This window comes from Gouania willdenowi, chromosome 7 (assembly GCF_900634775.1).
Source record: "Gouania willdenowi chromosome 7, fGouWil2.1, whole genome shotgun sequence".
NCBI lineage: Eukaryota > Metazoa > Chordata > Actinopteri > Blenniiformes > Gobiesocidae > Gouania > Gouania willdenowi.
Window position 1 is genome coordinate 36,520,703 of NC_041050.1, and position 20,578 is coordinate 36,541,280.

The 20,578-nt window shown below is 33.2% G+C and overlaps 2 protein-coding genes across 2 annotated transcripts in view; both read right to left on the bottom strand.

Moving 5' to 3' along the window:
- The window catches only part of nadka (NAD kinase a), a 36,170-nt gene extending 21,834 nt beyond the window's left edge, over nucleotides 1–14,336 (bottom strand). Inside the window, exons 1-3 of the mRNA XM_028454209.1 lie at nucleotides 14,095–14,336; nucleotides 9,883–10,059; nucleotides 4,983–5,066 (exon numbers count right to left, since the gene is read on the bottom strand). Of these exons, the coding sequence (XP_028310010.1) occupies nucleotides 4,983–5,066; nucleotides 9,883–10,034 (236 nt within the window). The 5' untranslated portion in view covers nucleotides 10,035–10,059; nucleotides 14,095–14,336. The remainder of the gene's footprint in view (nucleotides 1–4,982; nucleotides 5,067–9,882; nucleotides 10,060–14,094) is intronic.
- A 4,730-nt stretch (nucleotides 14,337–19,066) lies between these two features.
- Nucleotides 19,067–20,578, bottom strand: part of LOC114467706 (guanine nucleotide-binding protein G(I)/G(S)/G(T) subunit beta-1) — a 49,877-nt gene continuing 48,365 nt past the window's right edge. The window contains exon 11 of the mRNA XM_028454212.1: nucleotides 19,067–20,372. The gene's annotated coding sequence lies outside the window, so the exon portion shown is untranslated. The remainder of the gene's footprint in view (nucleotides 20,373–20,578) is intronic.

Here is a 20,578-nt window from a genome sequence, read left to right on the forward strand (position 1 = left end):
CTACTGTTAAGTTAATTCAAGTACAGCATTTCTGCAAAATTAAAAAAAAAAAAAAAAAAAAAAGAATACATGTAACCTGTTGTTATGCTTTGCAGTTATTTAAAACATTTTTGTTACGTCTTTTTTTTTTAAATTATATAAAATAACTGACCTGTTATTTCATCCACTGCTTGTTGCAGAAAAAACTTAATATTGTCACTAAAACACTAAAACATTGTGCAAAAATAATATCTCGAGTCACAGTCAATCTTTAGTTCATACAAAACTACGGTACGCCAGGTCAGTCAGCTTAAACACTATCCCCTTCTGCCGTGAGATGACTGACAGGCCCCGCCCACCAGGTCATGTGTGCATGTGCAATGTTACACATGCTGCACTTTATTATTTTTGTAGAATGTTTGACTTTTAGGAGCTTTTGTCCTGTAGGCCTTTGCAACTTACTTTTAGATGTATATGTTTACACTTAAATATCCACAAAACGTTGCTGCATTTGGACATTTTTTATTTTTGCACTAATAGGAACTCAGGTCACTGTATTGGTAGTATAAGATGTTTTGTTAATTTGTCCTGTAGATTATTATTTTATCATCAACCTCAAACCTTGTGATTTCTAATTTATTTGTAAAATCAAAATACTGCTGTGTACTTTAATTTAGTATTTTTTATTATGTTCTAAACATCTCATTTATATTTGACATAACTGCCTCATATGCAGGTAAAACAACACGTTTGTATTGTTTCATGGATATTGTTCAATGTTTTACATTAAATTAAGATTGAAACATTCAAGGTGTATGCTCTGTTATAAAAAAAAATCAGGATCGGCAGGACAGGCTTTTAAAAAATTGGCGATCAGTCAGACAATTACAATCAGTGAATCGGTTAATCGGCTGCAGCTAAAATGCTGTTTTTTGTTTTGCGTTTGTTGCAGCAGAGATGACTCGGCATACGTTTACACTGAAACGTTGCAAGAAACATGATGGTTACAAAAATGAAAAACTACTTTTCATAATGAAAAGATAAAATTAAATAAAAGATCAGCTTTTCAAGACTTTAAACTTATTGGAATAGATAAATTGTGAATGTCTGAGTCCAAAACCTCTTCAAATGTGTGAATCTGATGCATAATGAGCAACACTACAGACCTTTGTGCTTTCTAACAATACGGTATTGATGCTCTCAAAGCTCACTTTGTTGATAATGTTGCTCTGATACGCATGCTGATACTGCTGTATTTAAAAAAAAAAAGATATGACCTGTTTTCTGAAGAAAATCTCATCACAGTTTAGCACAGATCCACAACAGATGAAGCCAGTGGACGGATATAAATAAACTCAGCTTTCTGCATCAAACAGGTGCCAATTAAAATGTGATAAAGATAATGACAAGTTCCAAGTTTGAACCCATGTTTTATGATGAACAAACAGCTTGACGCAGAAGAACTTTGAAAAACACGCAGCACAGGTTTGTCAGCACTGATGAACTGATGGAAACATTTGACAAAGTTAAAACAGGCTCAGCCATGCTTACCTTTACGAGTCAAAACAACAAATAAAGACTTACAGATTAATATATATGATTTCTCAGGATAGGAAAAATTCTGAGACACATTTTACTGTAGGTCTACATTATATATAACATTATATTATTGTGTTTTTTTAAGTGTGCAGGGGTGTTGGTAGAGCTACACGGTTATGGCCAAAATGACAATCACAATTTTTTTAATCAATATTGTAATCATGATTATAAACACAATTATTTATCATGTTTTTTTTTTTTAAACACTACTTTTAAACAAACTTTAAATTAGAATTATACAAAAATAATGATAATAATAAAAAAATTAAACCAAGAACTTAAAATGTACCACAGGCTAACAAAATAAACACAATATTACAGAGTACAGAGCCCGTATTTTAAATGTAAATATTGCCGACAATCAGATGAATTTAATTGTGGCAACCAAAAACTTGATCACAATTAGAATTTGATTCATTGTGCAGCCCTGGCCCCATGGTTTCAGGTTAAATGACAACCACTGGTCAAGACAAAACAACTAAAGGCAATATTTTTGTTGTATTATTTTAGTCACATTTTGCTTTTCAACACTATGGCGAATGCTTTCATTATCCTCACGGCAATAATAAATTGTTCACAGCCATGTGCATGTTTAAAACCTCTGTTACGGCCCCTAATGGACAAAACAAACACAAAAGGATGTAGTACAACACAGAACAAATGAAAACCCTAACCCTAACCCTAACCCTAGATCAGTGATTCCACATTAAATGCAGAAGAACGGTTTTGATGAACATTAAGCATGCAAAAAATGACTTTTTCCCCCAATGCAGTTCAATAACTATTATTACTGTTTCTAAATGTTGTGATTGCACATTTTGTTAATTTTATGAGTTTTGAAGAAGAATAGATTTTTTTTAGTTTTTTCCAATAAAAGGTTCAATTATTTACTCATTTTGTTGAAGTTTTGTTGCAATGGGAGTAGGACTGGGAAATATATCGATAGTCAAGATATATCAAGTTTTCCATTTTGGTGATATAGAAAATGTCAATATGGTCCATATATATATATATATATATATATTTTAATAATAATTATAATAATGCATTGGATTTTATATAGCGCTTTATCATAGACACTCAAAGCGCTTTCCAGAATTAAGGCCTTATTCTTTCAATCCACACTTAGTGGTGGTAAGCTACTATTGTAGCCACAGCTGCCCTGGGGCAGACTGATGGAAGCGAGGCTGCCATTCTGAGCCATAGTGAACCATCGGCCCCTCCGACCACCACCAACACTCACTCACTACATTTATAGCTTGTTTTGTTTAAAAAATACTCATTTAAGGATTTCACTACTTCTCAGAAATCCATCTAACTGTGCTTTTTATGCTGTTCTGAGTGCATCCTAACCCAGACCTTCCCCTAAACAAGACACACTACAGCTTACTCACACGTGCTGTCCTTTTATAGGTGAAAAATCCAAAAGTGGCACATATTGTGCAGCCATTTGCTAATAAATGTGCCTGTGTGGCATTTTGCATCAGCAAATTTACCTCCCAGAATCATTTTTCTACTAAGACTTTATTGAATTAAAATAATCGAGATTTATATAGTTTTGGTCATTATCACCCAGCCCTAAATGAGAGAAGGTCTAAAAAAAAAAAAAAATTGTTCCAGAACCACTAGCCTACAGATTTAAGGTTTGTTTTTTATCTAACAAACGAGTCACAACAGACGTATAATTAAATTAAACAAGCAAAAGGACTGAAAACTCTTCAATATCTACATTTTATACCAAATAGCTGCTTTAGGTGAATTACTTAAACCTTTGTGCTTTTCCACAGCATCATTTCTATACTAACTGAGCAAGTAGGGGTGAGAAACAGGAGGAAGTACTGCAGAGAAAGAAACACTTCTTCGAGGAAGTGATCTTTATGGACTAACCTCTAACAAAGACTCTTTATCAACCCAGTAACAAAGAAAAATGGAAATTCCAGCATTACGCAGTTGGGTAGTGATGTTTTTTTTTTCAATTAAAAGAAAGAACCCAATCCTTCTTACTTGATCACAATACTAACTTCATGAATTCTACATGACTTAATTCTGAATGTTTACAGATGTGTTAATATCATTTGGGTAGTGTGTGTACTTCATTTAAGAGTGGATTTAAAGTATCTCAGAAAAACAAACAGGAAAGAACAAAGTGTTTTTTTCTTTTATTCTGTGTATTTTCCTTGTTGTCTGGTGTCGTTTGAATAATTTTGTTGTTGGATTTTTTTTATTTATGTTGGTTTTTTTTGTGTATTTTTCTTTTTTTGTGTGTTTTTGGAGTCATTCCGTGCATTTACTTTGGGGGCTGCACAAAATTAGGCTGGGGGCCGCATGTGGCCCCTGGGCCACTGGTTTCTCATTGGCTGTCCTATAGTGATGTGGACGCCCAATAGAACCAAGGGAAAAAGAGGACAACAACTTGGAGAAATGCTCCACTAAACCTAGTAGATTAGTTTCATCTGAGTTGACCAATCAGCACTTCTCGAGGATCAAATATGATGGAACCCAGTGACACCACCTTAAAGCTCCTCATAATACACGTTGAGCTCTTTTGGAAACACAAGGAACGTAAAGGCTTTAGTTTGGATGTTTGCTACTTTACATGTGTTGTGTAAGACTTATGATTAATGTGACTCAGGAACAGTTTGATGACATTTAAACACAATAACTCCCTCAGTACCACTGACGTAATATTACGTCATTTCAAATCCAAACGCTCAGTGACGTAATAGAGGGTTTTCACCGACGTCACTTTTTCTGGGCAGTAACCAAGATGCTGAACATGTTTTATTTAATTACCTTAAAGCTCACACAAAAGTGCTGCAACAAGAAGCAGCCCCAGACAGCCATTGGACATGTGTTTTTGTTGTTATTATTATTTCCATTATGGAGCCAAGAGTTAATCAAACCTGCCGTTTCCCCACACATGCCAGATATGTCACTTTGCAGTGGTTTCGATGGCTGGAGTCTGTGTGGCTTACACATGATGGCTGAAGTCCACAAGTAGGTAAATGCAGACTTTAGCCTTTCAAACGACTGGAATCATCATTAAGTCGTGTCACGGACTGTCACACAACACCTCAGTGTTTTTTTCTAAATATGGTATGAATGGATTTTATTCGCAAGTCTCCTCCACTAGGTAAAACACTACTATTGCTCCATCAAAAACCTCAATTTAAATTACACTTTACAGTGATGATTAGAAAAAAATGCAATTAATATTCAGCCAAAAGTTCAACACAGAAACATAAGAAGCACAATAACCTGAATGAGATCAGGATGCACACGAAGCAGGAGGTTTATCAAGCGCGCGTGCACACGCACACACTCCAACAAAAACTTGTGACTGCAGCACAAACAAAGGCCAACGATGACACTGAGAAAAACTTGAGCATCTCTGTCCTACTTACATGACTGTATGTGGATTCTGAAGCATGCATGCCTTGGGACCAAACGTTGTCACGGGGCTAGGGCCATGAAGTGACTGTGTCCTCCTGGGAAACAAGCAACAATAGAGTTTCAGAAAAGGAAACATATGTAAAAAACATCAGATTCACTCATTCTTTAAAATTATAGGAAACATTCTGGGTACTTTTCTACCTAAGGGACCTTAAATAACTTCACTTAGGCTGAGAGAATAAGTTGCTACTTTGGCAGTCACCCACCCCATCAGTGTGTTACATAAGCATAGAACATGATTGAGTTTAGTTGTGAAATATTTGTAAAACAAACACCTTTATCAACGGTATTCTTGGTTCAACAACAGTGAAGAATGAAAAACATTATAACACCGGACCTTATCTACAGCAAAGGTCATTAGACAAAAAAAAAAAAATGACATTTCAGCAAATCATTTATCAAGTATTTATTTCAAGTATCATTGAAATAAAGTTTCAAACATGAACGGCTTCAGTATTCACTAATGCACTGTATACTGGTTTGTTAGAGCTCGATATGCAACAACGACCTGGAACGTAACAAGAACCGAATTGTTATTATAAAAAAATAACTGGTAAACAATGTAACAAAAGTGTTGAGCCCGCAATGTAATTTTTTTAAATCCCAAATGTTTCAACTGGTCAATAATGTAAAAAGATGTTGAGCCCAAAACGTAAAAACTTTCCACTGACGTTATTACAGTATGGGTTTAATCATTTTATTACATCATAAAGTGAGTCAATGATTTATGGATTAAAGGGCGTATTGCTTCAATATAGAAAGTCGTATCAGACAAGGCTGAACCAAAACTCATATCTTGATATTTTTCCTCAAAATGTCGATATTAGATATAAATCTTGATATTTTTAACTCAATAAAGTCTGACCATAAAGACAATTCTGGATTAAATTTGCTGATGCAAAATGCCACACATGTACATTTATTAACAAACAGCTGCACAATATGTGCCACTTTTGGCTTTTTCTCCTCTACGGGACAGCACGTGTGAGTGAGATCTATAGTGTGGCCTGTTTAGGGGAAGTTCTGGGTTAGGATGCACTCAGAAATCTATGTAATTGTGACTTTCATGCTGTTCTGAGAAGTAATGAAAGCAGGGACTCCTAAAACAAGAGTTATAAAAATTATATATAAATATATATATATCGATATAGGTGATAATGTAATTTTCTATTTCGCCAAAATAGAAAACTCAATATATCGTGAAATACACAAATGTGTATGCGTAAATATATATATATATATATATATATATACACATACACACGAGCATTTGTGTATTACACTAATCTTTACATTGAAGCAATAATTCCTTTAATCTATAAATAATTGACTCACTCTATGATGTAATAAAATTATCACACTATTAGGAGAAAAATTTGTGGCCTGCCTTATAATGTAATGTACTAATTGATAAACGCAAAACGTTTTTATGGTTTGGGCTCAGCATCTGATACGTTATTGACCAGTTGTAACATTTTGGGTTTTACTAAAAAAAAAAAAAAAATGTATTACATTTCGGGCTTAGCACTTTTATTACATTATTGACCAGTTGTAACATTTCAGGTCTTATTTAAAAAAACTTTTTATAACAATTTGGGTGTGTTTACATTTTGGATCGTCACATCAGGCTCTAAATACTGGTTCAGTGACCTAAAATACCAGTGCTACAGAGACAAACCTGATGGGAACATCACGTTTGTCAATAAAACACAAAAATGTGTTGACATGCTCTGCAACAGTTTTTTCATGTAATGTGGAAACAAACTATGATGAAAATGTTGCGCTAAATCTTTTGTGGAAATCTTCACCGCACAAGGAAATTTCTATATTTTTTACTGGTAAGAAACATGCATATTGGTCCTGAACAGTTACAAGAATGTTAACATTTACTGCAAAAGATTTAGAATCATTTTTGCGCTTTAATTGTGAAGTACTATCAGAAAAAAATCAATGTTGTGATACTACTAAACGTGATTTGGTTCCCTATTCTATTAAGGGGTTGAGATTTTTTTCTGTTGGGTATTTTGTCACAAATTCCCTTTTTCTGTTGCAGTACAAGTTACCACAGGTGCATTTGGAAACCATTTTTCTGTCCAGGAAACAAGTCAGACAGCAGATGAACAACTAAAAATAAAGTGGAACAAACAGCATCCAATGTGAACATTTTTAAAATCAAAGTTCAAGGCACTTTTTTTTTTTTTCTCTACTGCATGTGATTGAGAGAGAGATTTTTGGTCATGTTGTTGATGTAATGTGTTTGTTGGTGATTTTAATTGATTTTACTGATGATTTTAAATGTTCTTATTGATTTTAAACAGTTGAATGTTTTATCATGTAAAGCACATTGAGTTGTTTTGTGTATGAAATGCGCTATACAAAAAAAATTGCCTTGCCTTGCTGGGGTCACACACACACATGATGAGCACTTTATGTTGAATTGAAAACAAATTGACAGCTTTGTTTTTAAGAGACCCAGAAACAACTTCTTTAGTTTGCAGCAGGATTAAAGAGCGTTTGATGAGCCGCCCAAACAAAGCAGGCCATCTAAGGTCTAGAGTAACTGGTCAAGCACCGCATTATTACGCAGAAGTCAAGGAAACATCAAAGCGATCAGCAGACGCCTCTGACTAAGCCTGGCAGTCGACAGTCAAAACATGTCAGGAGATCAAAGTAGATTTCCAGAGGAAGAGTTGTCTGAATAAATTAAATATCAACATAGTATTCAAAAAAGATCTTGCTGAAATTATTACACGGAAGTCAAGGAAACATCAAAGCGATCAGCAGACGCCTCTGATGAAGACTGGCAGTTGACAGTCAGAAACATGTCAGGAGATCAAAGTAGATTTCCAGAGGAAGAGTTGTCTGAATAAATTAAATCTCGACATATTATTCAAAAAGGATCTTGGTGAAATTATTACACGGAAGTCAGGGCAACATCAAAGCAATCAGAAGACGCCCTGACGAAGACTGGCAGTTGACCGTTGAAACATGTTAGGAGATCAACGTAGATTTCCAGAGGAAGAGTTGTCTGAATAAATTCAATCTCGACATATTATTCAAAAAGGATCTTGGTGAAATTATTACACGGAAGTCAGGGCAACATCAAAGCAATCAGAAGACGCCCTGATGAAGACTGGCAGTTGACCGTTGAAACATGTTAGGAGATCAAAGTAGATTTCCAGAGGAAGAGTTGTCTGAATAAATTAAATCTCGACATATTATTCAAAAAGGATCTTGCTGAAATTATTACACGGAAGTCAAGAAAACTTCAAAGGACACTTAAAAAAAAACATCAAAGCAAACAACAGACGCCCCTGACGAAGACTGGCAGTTGATGATCGAAACATGTCAGGAGATTAAGGTGGATTTCTTAAGGAACATTTTTCTGAAGTCCTTCTTCGTCCTGCTGTTCAACATTTAGACGTCATGTGACCAGGAAGTTGATGAGCACAGCACAAGCTATTGAGACATTGTGATTTTCACTGTTGGCTTTCAGTTCACTAAATCCTTTGGAATGAAGAAATCCTGAAACCACGTCTCGACTCTTGTGTTGTTCTTTCATAATAAATCACCATCGTAACAATTCCAAAACAGAAAACAGATTGTTTGTTTCAGGTTTAATAAACTTAAACCTCTTTGTAGTTATTTTATTTTTGAAATGCGATACAGAGCCTGCATTTTGATAAAATTACGTCAATAATACGATGTAGAGATGCACCGAAATTAAAATTCTTGGCCGAAAACCAAAACACCGGAAGAAATTATTAAGCAAATTATAAGAACAATTGCATTTCTGGCTCTGAATGTGCACTAACTACTATAATTAAAACATTGCAATTGTGTAAATTAATATTAATGCTTTAAAGAACAAAGCAATTCAAAATATGAAAATATTCCAACAATGCACCATATAAAATTAAATAAATAGAATGTTTAACTTGACCCAATCATACATTAAATAATAATGTACAGGCCTATAACAGACTGAGCTGCTGAAAGAGAGTCAAATTAAATAAGTTTTCTCATTAAAACACAAAAAGCATTGAAGTTCTTGATGAAAATCATCTTATTGGCTTTATCTATTATCCAAGCACACACTGTGTGCTCCATGTACTTTGATTACGTTGTGGATCATTTCTTGTGTGCGCTGGTTTAATTTTAATCCAACTTTTAAGAACGTATCGGTCGTTTTTTTGGTGAGAAAAGTGTGTTACAGCTCAAAAACCAAAAATGTCATTTTGGGTGATTTTGTTGGAGGGAATTTTGGTGCATCACTAGTACGATGGCTGCTGAAGTCGTGTTGACATTTGTCATTACAGAACAAACAAGCAAAACAAAAAACCACCAGTGCTGTAACACACATCATGTCACAAGCATCGTAAACAGAAATATAAGCACATGCTTTCTTTAAAAAATAAAAAAAAAAAGGTCCGTTCCAGAGTTTAAAAAGTATAATTTTATTATTGTGCATAGTCCATGTTATGAACATATACATAGGCTACATCTGAGGTAACCTTTTAAATAATAAAAATCATTAGAAAATAAATAAATATAAAAATACAACTGGTTTCCATGGGTTTCTGAGCAGTAGGATCTAATCAACAATAAATAAAGACCAGTAAAAATCCGTAAAACAATAACCAAGAATAAATCTTTGCTCCCTGGTAAAGAAAGTCGCTTTAACAGCTGGTACAATGATAAACTTGGTGATATTACAGCCTGTGCATGCAGTAGGGGGCAGAATTTACTCCGTCTCTGGTATGTCTCCGAAATGTTTCCGGGTTTTAGTATCTTCTAAAATGGTAAGGTGACAATGTGGAGTAAAATGGTACATTTATGGAGGGAACATACCTGTACTCTGAGGAGCTGGCTGAGGAGGTGCTCAGGCTGCGAGCTTTTCTATGTCGCCGTGCGATGCTGCGGCCAGATACCTCTCTGCCTCCATCACAGGTGGTGTAGCAGTACGGAGCAGCTTCCACTCGCATCTCCTGTTTACCATCCATCTCACACAACCTGGTCGCACGTCAGCTGCAAGTGCCAGGGATGAGTTTCATTACATTTTTTAATTACAATTATCCATGTTGAATTATAAGTTAATTACGATTAAAACTAGAATATTTGCATTTCCTGAAGAAAATGCAAGTCATTGAGCACTGCATTAGCATTAGCTAGCATTATTATTTGTCCAGCAATAACCTAGCATTTGCATTAACATTAGCATTAACTTAGCATTAGCATTTGCTAGCATTATAATTTTCTAGCATTAAGATTTGCTCGCATTAGCATTTATTAGCATTAACATTAGCATTTATTAACATTAACCTAGCATTACAGAGAAATAACATTAGCCTAGCATTAGCCATCAGACAGTTGAACATTTTAAAAGTCGAAATGGTTGAACAGCTGAAGTTCGAAGTTGAAGCCGAAATTCCCAAACAAAATTAATGGGGACATTTTTGACCAAATAAATTATTTTTTAAAAATGGATAAAAGTTAGAAATCACAAAAGTACAAGTACCCCGATTCTCAATTTTGGACACGTTTTGATATCTTAGATGTCAAAATCGGTCAAACGCTGAAGAAGTTAAAACGCGTCAAAATTCTGTGACGGAAGAAAAAAAAACGTATAACAATATAAAGTAATTACTAATTACTATTGTCCCCCTGAAAGTCAACTACAATTATGTTCTCAATTACTAAAATGTATTTAATTAGAAAGAATCACGCTTACTGATCATTTAATAAATAAGTCCATAAAACATAACTTTCCTCTTGTGTTAGCTTCCTGTTAGCATCTCTTATAACAAATCAGTTTTGATCCATGTCATAAATCAGCTGTAAAATACACTAAAATATATTATCTATCATTTAATTCATTTCTAATTTCTTGGTTACCTTGTTAGGCTTCCTGATCAATTAAAAATATTGGTATTAAATGGTAAAATGATCCTAAAAAGAACTGATAGGTAGTGTGAAAAGTTGATATGAAACATATTTTAATAATTATTAACTACATATATGTAAGCCAAAAAACTGTAACACAATTCCACAGGTTTGTGTTTAATTAAATTGTAATTGACAGTTTTTATTGAATTTTCATGACAATTACAATGTCAATGTTGTAGGGTCCGAAGAAGTGGCTGGGGTCGGTGATCCAAAGTCGCATATCCCAGTGTTGGGGATTAGATGGTCAATTTGTGGATATTTGGTGCAAATTGGTCAAAAAATAGCTGAGATATTGCATTTAAAATGCTTTTGCATTAGCATTATCCTAGCAATGCAAAAAAACCTAGCAATTAGATTAGCCTAGAATTAGCAATAACCTAGCATTAGCATTTGCCCATCAATAACATTAACGTAACATCAGCCTAGCAATAACAATAACATAGCATTAGCATTAACCTAACATTAGACCAGGCAATAGCATTAACTTAGCATTAGAAGTAGCCTAACAATAGCATTATCTTCAACCTAGCAATAACAATTAACTAGCATTTGCTAGCAATAGCTTAACATTAGCCTAAACCTAGCAATAGGATTAACCTAGCATCAGCGTTAACCAAGCAATAGCACTATCTGAACTCAATTACAATTCAATTACGATTACAACAGCAACAATTTTTAAAAAAAATACAATTATGCCATAATTGTAATTAATTATGAATTACAATTATAATTGAGCCCAACCCTGGCTGGTGCAGATCAATAACTCATTATGATAAAGTTGTACATTTCAGACTTTAATTATGTGTGGGCAGTGATTTTAATGCTCCTAAAACAACAAAAACAGCTGTTTAGTTTATTCTATTTTTTCTCACAGACCTTTAACATGGTTGTATTGGTTTATGTCACTAACTGGTCTCTATGTTAGATGAGAATTGCATCATATGACCCAGACAATGACGGTCAAACAATGACATAACGGCCAAAAGTCCCAACTGTAATCTACAGGGCCAAGTTTTCTACTTTAGGTGTAATGATTAACAACCACACATGGTGACGATTGGTGAGGGTTATTATTGTTTCTAATTATACAATAAATATATTAAATATAAAATGGAACCAAAATCAAGAAAAAAACTTTACATTCTCAAATGTTTTAAAAGAAAAAATGATACATTTGAACCTGCAAAAATAAAGTTTTTTGCTTTAATTTTGCAACATTTTATCCCAGAGATGCAACAATATTTATGAATTGTCATTTTTTACTTATGCATACACACATTAACCAAATTGTCCTTTGATGACCTTGTATATAATTTCATTCTGTGTTCAAAAAACTAAATTTCCCCTTAAATAAAAACAACAGACTATCACAGGTTTTTTTTTTTTACCCAAAAGATTCAATAAGTAAAAACACGTTACACAAAATAAATTTCCAGAAAAACTACTTTATTAAAAGATAAATTACAGTACCAATGTTACAGTTTTATTTTTTAAATATTAATCTATGAATTAGCATTAAGCATAAAAAGTGACCAAGGCAAATAAAATATATACGTATGATTTATTTTAAAATTGAAATCTAGGGGTAGACTGAATACAGAAAAAATGCTTACACGCCCACACCAAAAATATTAATACAAATATTTTCATGGATAAAGAATCCTAACAAAGTAACCAAGAGATGAAAAACAAATCAGATGATAGATTATATTTTTTAGTGTATTTTACAGCTGATTTAGGACAGGGGTCAAAACTAAGGCGTTATTATATGAGATGCTAACAGAAAGCTAACATAAATTAAGTTTGAAGTGGCTATCTGTATGTAGCCGTACGGACGACCCCCGGTGCTATTCGTACGTGGCCTATGATGTTACCGGAAGTCATGTGACCATTCTGTACATTCAAATCAGAAGAAAAAAATGGCTGAACAAGCGATACACGTATGAATTCACGGTGGCAAGATATTCAAATCCACTTCAGAAAGGGTTAGGGTTAGTTAGTCCGTAACGTAGTTTAAGGCTAGGGTTAGTTAGTCCGTAACATAGTTTAGGTTTAGTTAGTCCGTAACGTAGTTTAGGGTTAGGGTTAGTTAGTCCGTAATGTAGTTTAGGTTTAGTTTGTCCGTAACGTAGATTAGGGTTAGGGTTAGTTAGTCCGTAACGTAGTTTAGGGTTAGTTAGTCCGTAACGTAGTTTAGGTTTAGTTAGTCCGTAACGTAGGTTAGGGTTAGTTAGTCCGTAACGTAGTTTAAGGTAACGTAGTTTAGGGTTATTTCATCCGTAACGTAGGTTAGGGTTAGTAAGTCCGTAACGTAGTTCAAGGTTAGGTTTAGTTAGTCCGTAACGTAGGTTAGGGTTAGTTAGTCCGTAACGTAGTTTAGGGTTATTTCATCCGTAACGTAGGTTAGGGTTAGTAAGTCCATAACGTAGTTCAAGGTTAGGGTTAGTTAGTCTGTAACGTAGGTTAGGGTTAGTTAGTCCGTAATGTAGTTTATGAATCTACGTATACTAGCAAACAGAAGTACAAGTACGTAGCGTCTTAATCACGTACTATCACGTCACCAATCAGGGGCGCTACGTACGAATAGAATGTCATCATATTGATACGGCTACGTACGGATAGCCACCGCCAATTAATTTTATGGGGTTATTTATGAAAGGCTCAGTAATTGGGATTAATTGAATTTTAACGGTATTAATTGAGAACGTAATCGTAACTGACTTTCAGAAGATTTTAATTGTAAAAATGATTGAAAAATAAAAATTGTAAAAAAAAAAAAAAATGTATTGTGAAAAATAATTGAAAAAAATGCCTGTCACCATAATCAAAATTTAGTTGTAATTGAACATAGACAATTGAAAACGTAATTGTAATTGAAAAACGTAATTGAACCCAACCCTGCTATTAATCACCATAAAGCTTTTTAAAAGTTACCTAAGGCTAGATTAGCTAAACTTTTAAAGCTAATGCAACATAAGAAAATCAGCCACAACATAAATAAACAAGCATATACTAGTTCCAACCATTACACTGCAGTAGAGTTGGTCGATTTAAAAACCGGTTAAGGTGATTATAATTAGCAGTTTAACACAGATTAAAGGTTAGAACAGGACTTACAGTTATAAACGGTGATGGAACCAGCGGAGCTAACAGCTAATCAGCTAACAGCCCGACATGGTCCACACAGACGAACGTTCAGCAGCTGCTTCCAACCTCAGTTTGAGACGCAGTGATCACAGCCTCACCATTACATGACTTTAAACATTACATTACTCCACCATGATATCACACCACACCATCTTACTTCAGCTCAGCCTGTCAAACACACACCACTTCCTCACTGGCCTCCACCAATCACAGCCCATGGCCTCACTGACGTCGATTGGTCAAGAGAAGCATCAGGAACGCCCAAGACGTGTTAACTCACGTGACTTCTACAAAAAAAACATTATTATACTTTCACTTAGTCAAAAATAAATTTAGTTAAAATAAAATGCAGTTTGGAGATGTAAAAATAATAATAAATGAAAATACTGCATGTAGATATCTGAGCTGGCCTATCTTAAAAAATGAATTCTAAAAACAATTATTTGGAGTCTCCAGAAATGTGTGATATCAAAATGGGGTCACAATCCATAAAATCTGGGGAACCACTGAGTTATACAGAGTAAATGCAAAGGAAAATGAACACACAATAATATTTATATTCCACCACTGGAAATATTTTTACCCAAAATATTGTATGGATCACCTCTATTATTGTTATATTTTAATGTATAAATAAACCCTATTTGCTGAAAATATTCATATTTAGGCTATACTAGGCCAGGTTATCACAAAATGTGTTATTTAGTTAATATACTGGGACATTTCTATATGTTTAAATGAACTATATGAAGAGGATCAGCAGTTATAGTTAATGGTCCTGAACAGATGACTGGATAAATAATGAAATAGCAGATGTTTTGGACACAGGAAAAGGAGGAGCAGTGACATACAGGAGGTGATCAAAGCAGAGCAGCTGCTCCTCCATGTGGACACAAGTGAATTCAAGTGTTTCAGACATTTGATTAGAATAATAAACACTCAGTGACCACAGAAAATAAAGAAAACATCACCTGACCTCATGACAGTTACAGGTTCTCTCTTTATGCTTTAGATCAGACATAGGCAACTGGCGGCCCGGGGGCCACATGCGGCCGTCGGTCTAATTTTGTGCGTCTCCCAAAACAAAAAATGAAAGAAAAATTGTAATTTATGAAGTTGAAATTTATATGAAGCCCAACATAACACACAAAACGACAGCAACATGCACAACGTGTCAACAAAGGCACACAAAAGAACTACGTATAGACAAAAACAACAACGTATACAAAAGAACTTCAAAGACACACAAAATGCCAACGATGAGCACAGAATGACAGAAAAATGCACAAAATGACAACAATAACACAATAAATATAAGAAAAACACACATAATGACTCCAAAAACATGCAAATAGGCAACAAAATTCACCATATTGACAAGAAAATAGACAAAATGAGTTAAAAAAAAAAAAAAAAAAACACAAAAACCGACAAAAAAGAACAAGTAAAAGACAAAACCCTGTGTTTTTTTTTCTGTATTAATGTTCAGATTGGTCATTTTTCTAAACGCTAACAAAAATGTCAATTTATCAGACAATCACATTTTTGTGGGCCCAGTCTCTTTAGAGTTTTTCTACTTCTAAAAAGCTTTGTTTGTTTATTTCTTGGCTAATCCACACTATTGGAGACACACTTAGTCTAATCCCACAGGGAAAAAAGCTTCTTTAAATGTTTACCTAATCCCACTGTCGAGGAAAATTAAAAAGGTTTTAAAAACTTTCCAAGCTAAAGAATGTTTGAACCATGTGACACATGTTGAGATGCTGCATCATGGTTTTTAAAATCATAAAATCGTTTTGCATGAACGTTCTTACAGTTTGCATAAAGAACTGTTAATATTTGTCCATGAGGTGGCAGTAAATATCAACTTCATTTTTCATTTTATTTATTTATTTTTTTCAATTTGCAATTTTTTTAATTTATTGAGCAAAAGTGCACAGCATATACAGATAACAAGGCACTTAAATGTCATATACAATGATCAATAGAACAATTAATGGAATAGTTAATAAATATAGATAATAGAATAATAATATAAGATATAATAAAATAATTATATATTTATATATCCATCTCTAATATAGTAATATATATACCTAATATATAATAGATAGGATAGCATATTAGAAGCAACAGAATAAAGAAACAAAAATCCATAGTTACATAAAATAAAATCAACAATACATATAGTATTGTTTTTAATTTAATGTAATTTTTTCAATCACGTTCAACAAGTTTTTTGCGTTATTATTATTTAGCATTTTAAGGGATTTAATTGTGAAAGGCAGTGAAATGAGGTTTGATTTTTGCACATTTTATATTTTAATTTTGATCACTGGAGTCTGACGTTAGCTTTGTATGTATGATCTACTCACTAATCATCTATTCCACTCAAATATATCAATGTGAGCGTGATGTAGATCAGGGATTTTCAACCTTGGGGTCGTGACCCCATGTGGGGTCGCCCAGAATTCAAATGGGGTCTCCTGAAATGTGTAGTTTTTTATTAATGATTAAAATTATGTTTTTGTAATTTATTTTTGATTATTCCCTTTCAAAATGTATTCTATACTTTCACGTCCTCAAATATGGATCTAGTTAAAGAAAAGACAGTATAACAATTAAATAATTTAATAGTGAATTAAATATTTACATTTTTGTACATTTTTAAAATTATTTAAACTAAAACATCACACATTCTAAAACAACTGTATTCTATACTTTCACTTCCCCAAATATAAATCTAGTTTACAAAACTACAGTATAAAAAATAAACAATTTAATAGTTAAATAATATTGTTTTTCAAACAAAAACACCACACACAATCTGAAACAAGTGCATTTAATACTTTCACTTCCTCAAATATAAATCTAGTAAAAAAACAGTATAAAAAATAATTAGTTAAGTAATTGACTAATAAAATTATATTTTGTAATTTTTTTCTTTTTCAAATTAAAACACCACACAATCTCGAACAACTGCATTATATAATTTCACTTCCTCAAATTTAAATCTATTTTTAAAAGAAATACAGTATACAAATTAAATAACAGTTAAATGATAAAATTATATTTTTGTACATTTAAAAAAAATTATTTTTTCGAATTAAAACACCACACACAATCTGAAACAACTGTATTCTATTTCACTTCCTCAAATTTAAATCTATTTTTAAAAAGTACAGTAGAAAAATTTCAGAATTTAACAGTTAAATAAAAAAATATTTGTAAAAAATATTCTTTTTCAAATTTAAACACCACACACAATCTGAAACAACTGAATATATTATATTTAACTTCCTCAAATTTAAATCTATTTAAAAATTAAAAATACAATATATAAATTTAATAATTTAACAGTTAAATTATTATATTTTGTACATTTTTTAAAATAATTATTCTGTTCAAATCAAAACTACACACAATCTGAAACAACTGTATTCTATACTTTCACTTCCTCAAATTTAAATCTGGTAAAGAATATACAGTATAAAAATGTAATAGAATAGTTACATTTTTCAATATTTTTTCAAATTAAAAGACCATCACACAATCAAAACAACTGTATTTTACACTTTCACTTCATCAAATATAAATCTGTTAAAGAATATACAGTATAAAAATTAAATAATCTAATAGTTAAATAATAAAATGTATGTTTTTGTATTTTTTTTAATATTCTTTTTCAAATTAAAAGACCATCACATAATCTCAAACAACTGTATTTTACACTCTCACTTTGTCAAATATAAATCTAGTTTTAAAATAAATAATAAAATTCAGTATAAAAACATCAGCGCTACTTGTGACATTAAATCACAAACATGATCAAAAAGTAAAAAACCTCTCTGGGTCACGACCCAAAAAAAAGCTTGGGATCTACCAGGTAGATGGGTGTCGTCATGGTAACGTAAAGAGAACAAGCAAAGACGGGTGAACGGTGAATAAGAAATTGTTTATTTAACTTGAACATAATTACAAGGAAACCAAACTGCAACATTCTAGCTTCAGTGGGAATCGCTCTAAGTGAATCACACTCAACACAGTAGATCATCTCAAACTGCTTTTTATTACATCTTAAATAACAGTACATTTTAATATAGTTTCTATCTTGCATCCAGCTTTCGGTTGTACACTGACTGACTTTTAAAATTAAATACAAAAGGTGAAAAGGGGGAAAATTGGGGGGTGCAGAGCTCTACAGTTATTCGATGGAAAAAGAGAAAAAGGAATAAAAGGGAATTTAATTAATTTTTAACATTTTTTATTTTTGTTTCATTCTTTGCCAACTCCAGGCCTAACGCACAAGTACAGCACACTTTTGTACAGAATGTTGCAGAGAGAGAGAGAGAGAAATCAAAATAAAAACAAAATGGAAAGAAAAAAATGTCACTACTGCTAAAGAAAGAACGTGTGTTTATTACAAGGAGAACAAAAAGAAAAGTTCTGCCGTTCAGATGCTGCAAGACTTACTTTTTTTTTTTTTTTTTTTTCTGGTGTTTTTCGTGTATATTAAAAGGACAGAAAAAAAACCTGTTAGAAAATGTTTCTCGTTGTAAATGGAGGTTTTTTTTTCTTTTCTTTGTTTTGCTACAGAAGGAATGAAAATCTATCTTCCATTTGAGATTATGTATGTTTAGGGAGAATGAATGTATGTGTTACGTGTACTATTTAAACATTTTGCTTCTCAATTAGTGGAATCCCTTCCCAAGTATGGACCAATAACCATTTTAATGTTGCAGGGTTTCGTGTCTCGAGTGCATAGCTTTGACATTTTTACTGGAATTGTGTATGCACGGAGGAGCTAGGAACAAAAAAAAAAAAAAACTAAATCAAAAAAAAAAAAGAAAAGAAAAGAAAAGCAAAATATAAATACCATTGTATTGATATATTCAACAGGTTATTTTTTTAAAGAAAAACATCAAAAGGACTTAATTCCATATGCACCTTTTTAAGCAATTCTACAGCATGCGATTCTAAGAGATAACCCACCCATGGCAGACGACCAACCAAAATCTTTTTTTTTTTAGTTTTTAACTTAAAAAGTTTCAATATCATTATTTTCAAACATTGATTTTTTACAACATGTCATTCACAGAGTAGTAACTGCATTTTCCAAGCACGGAATGGGCACCTCTGTTTAAAGGAGGAGGCTTTCTCTACGCGACCACGTCACGCCGCCGGTCCCAGGGGAGCTTATCTCAAGTAAGGGGGAGGGAGAAGCAGGGGGGCAAAAACCATAAGGAGGGGTAGTGAATCATGTTCTGATGGGTTTAATCTTCATTTAATTATTCTACACTGTTGGCAGACAAAAAAAGGTGTAAGAATGGTTAAAATGTTTGTTTTTTTGTGTGTTTTCTTTTTTTTCCCATTTTTAAAATGAGCATTCATTATCATAGACAGCATGTGCTTGGTTAGTGAACGTTTTTCTTTAGACAATAATTCCATATATGCAAAGTTTTAAATTTTTGTGCAAACAAAGATTTGTTGACTACACTGGAGAGAAAAAAAAAACCCAAAAAGAAACAAACGGTAAAAGTATCGTGGAGTGGGGGCTAAATTTACAGAAGGGACTCGTGTGTGTGTGTGTGTGTGTGTGTGTGTGTGTTCAAGCTGAATTCTCTCGCTTTGTTCTCAGTACTGGGGGATAAAGCTGGGTGTCAAATGGGTTTCAGTCTCAACCTAAAACGTTTTCTAAAACATGTAAAGACTAGGAAATATAACAAAGCTTTGATCCTCGATTTTAAACAATTATTAAACTGACATTTCTACGTCTCCTCCTACTCCTCCTCATCATCATCATTATCATCATCATCATCATCATCACCATGACAAAAACAAACAAAGAGATAAAAGGAAAACGTGGCTAAAAAGCTCAGAGTTAGTTTCACTCAGACCAGTTTAAGGTGGGCTTTGATCTTAAAACCAGACCACCAATGACTACGGGAGAAATCACTGAAAAATCCTCAAGCTTTTTATTCCCACTTTTTCTTTACTGGGAGGACTGGGCCAGCTGAATGAGTGACAGACAATTGTGCTCTTTAAAATGAGACAAACAGAGAGAGACGAGAAAGAATTTTGCCCTTGATAGTTGGTTTGTTTTTAGGGGTGGGGGAGGGGTGGGGGTGTTTGGAGTCAGTATAAGGGTGTGTTTTTTTTTTTTTCCTCGAAAAGATTGGATATGCAATAAAATTGAACATTGTGAATTTGGAATGGTCTTCCACTAAACTTTGGAGTCCGGATGCACTCTGGAAAACACAAAAACAACCACGTTAGTCGGTTTAAAGTAGGCGCACGTGTATTAGCATCAAGAAATTAGACAACATGAGATTAAAATGAACAGAGAAATCTGAGTATTAAGATATTAAAGTAGTCATATTTTAAGATTATTGTAATATTCCAAGAATAAAGTTGTAATTTTATGAGAATAAAGTCATAACATTTTCAGATTAAA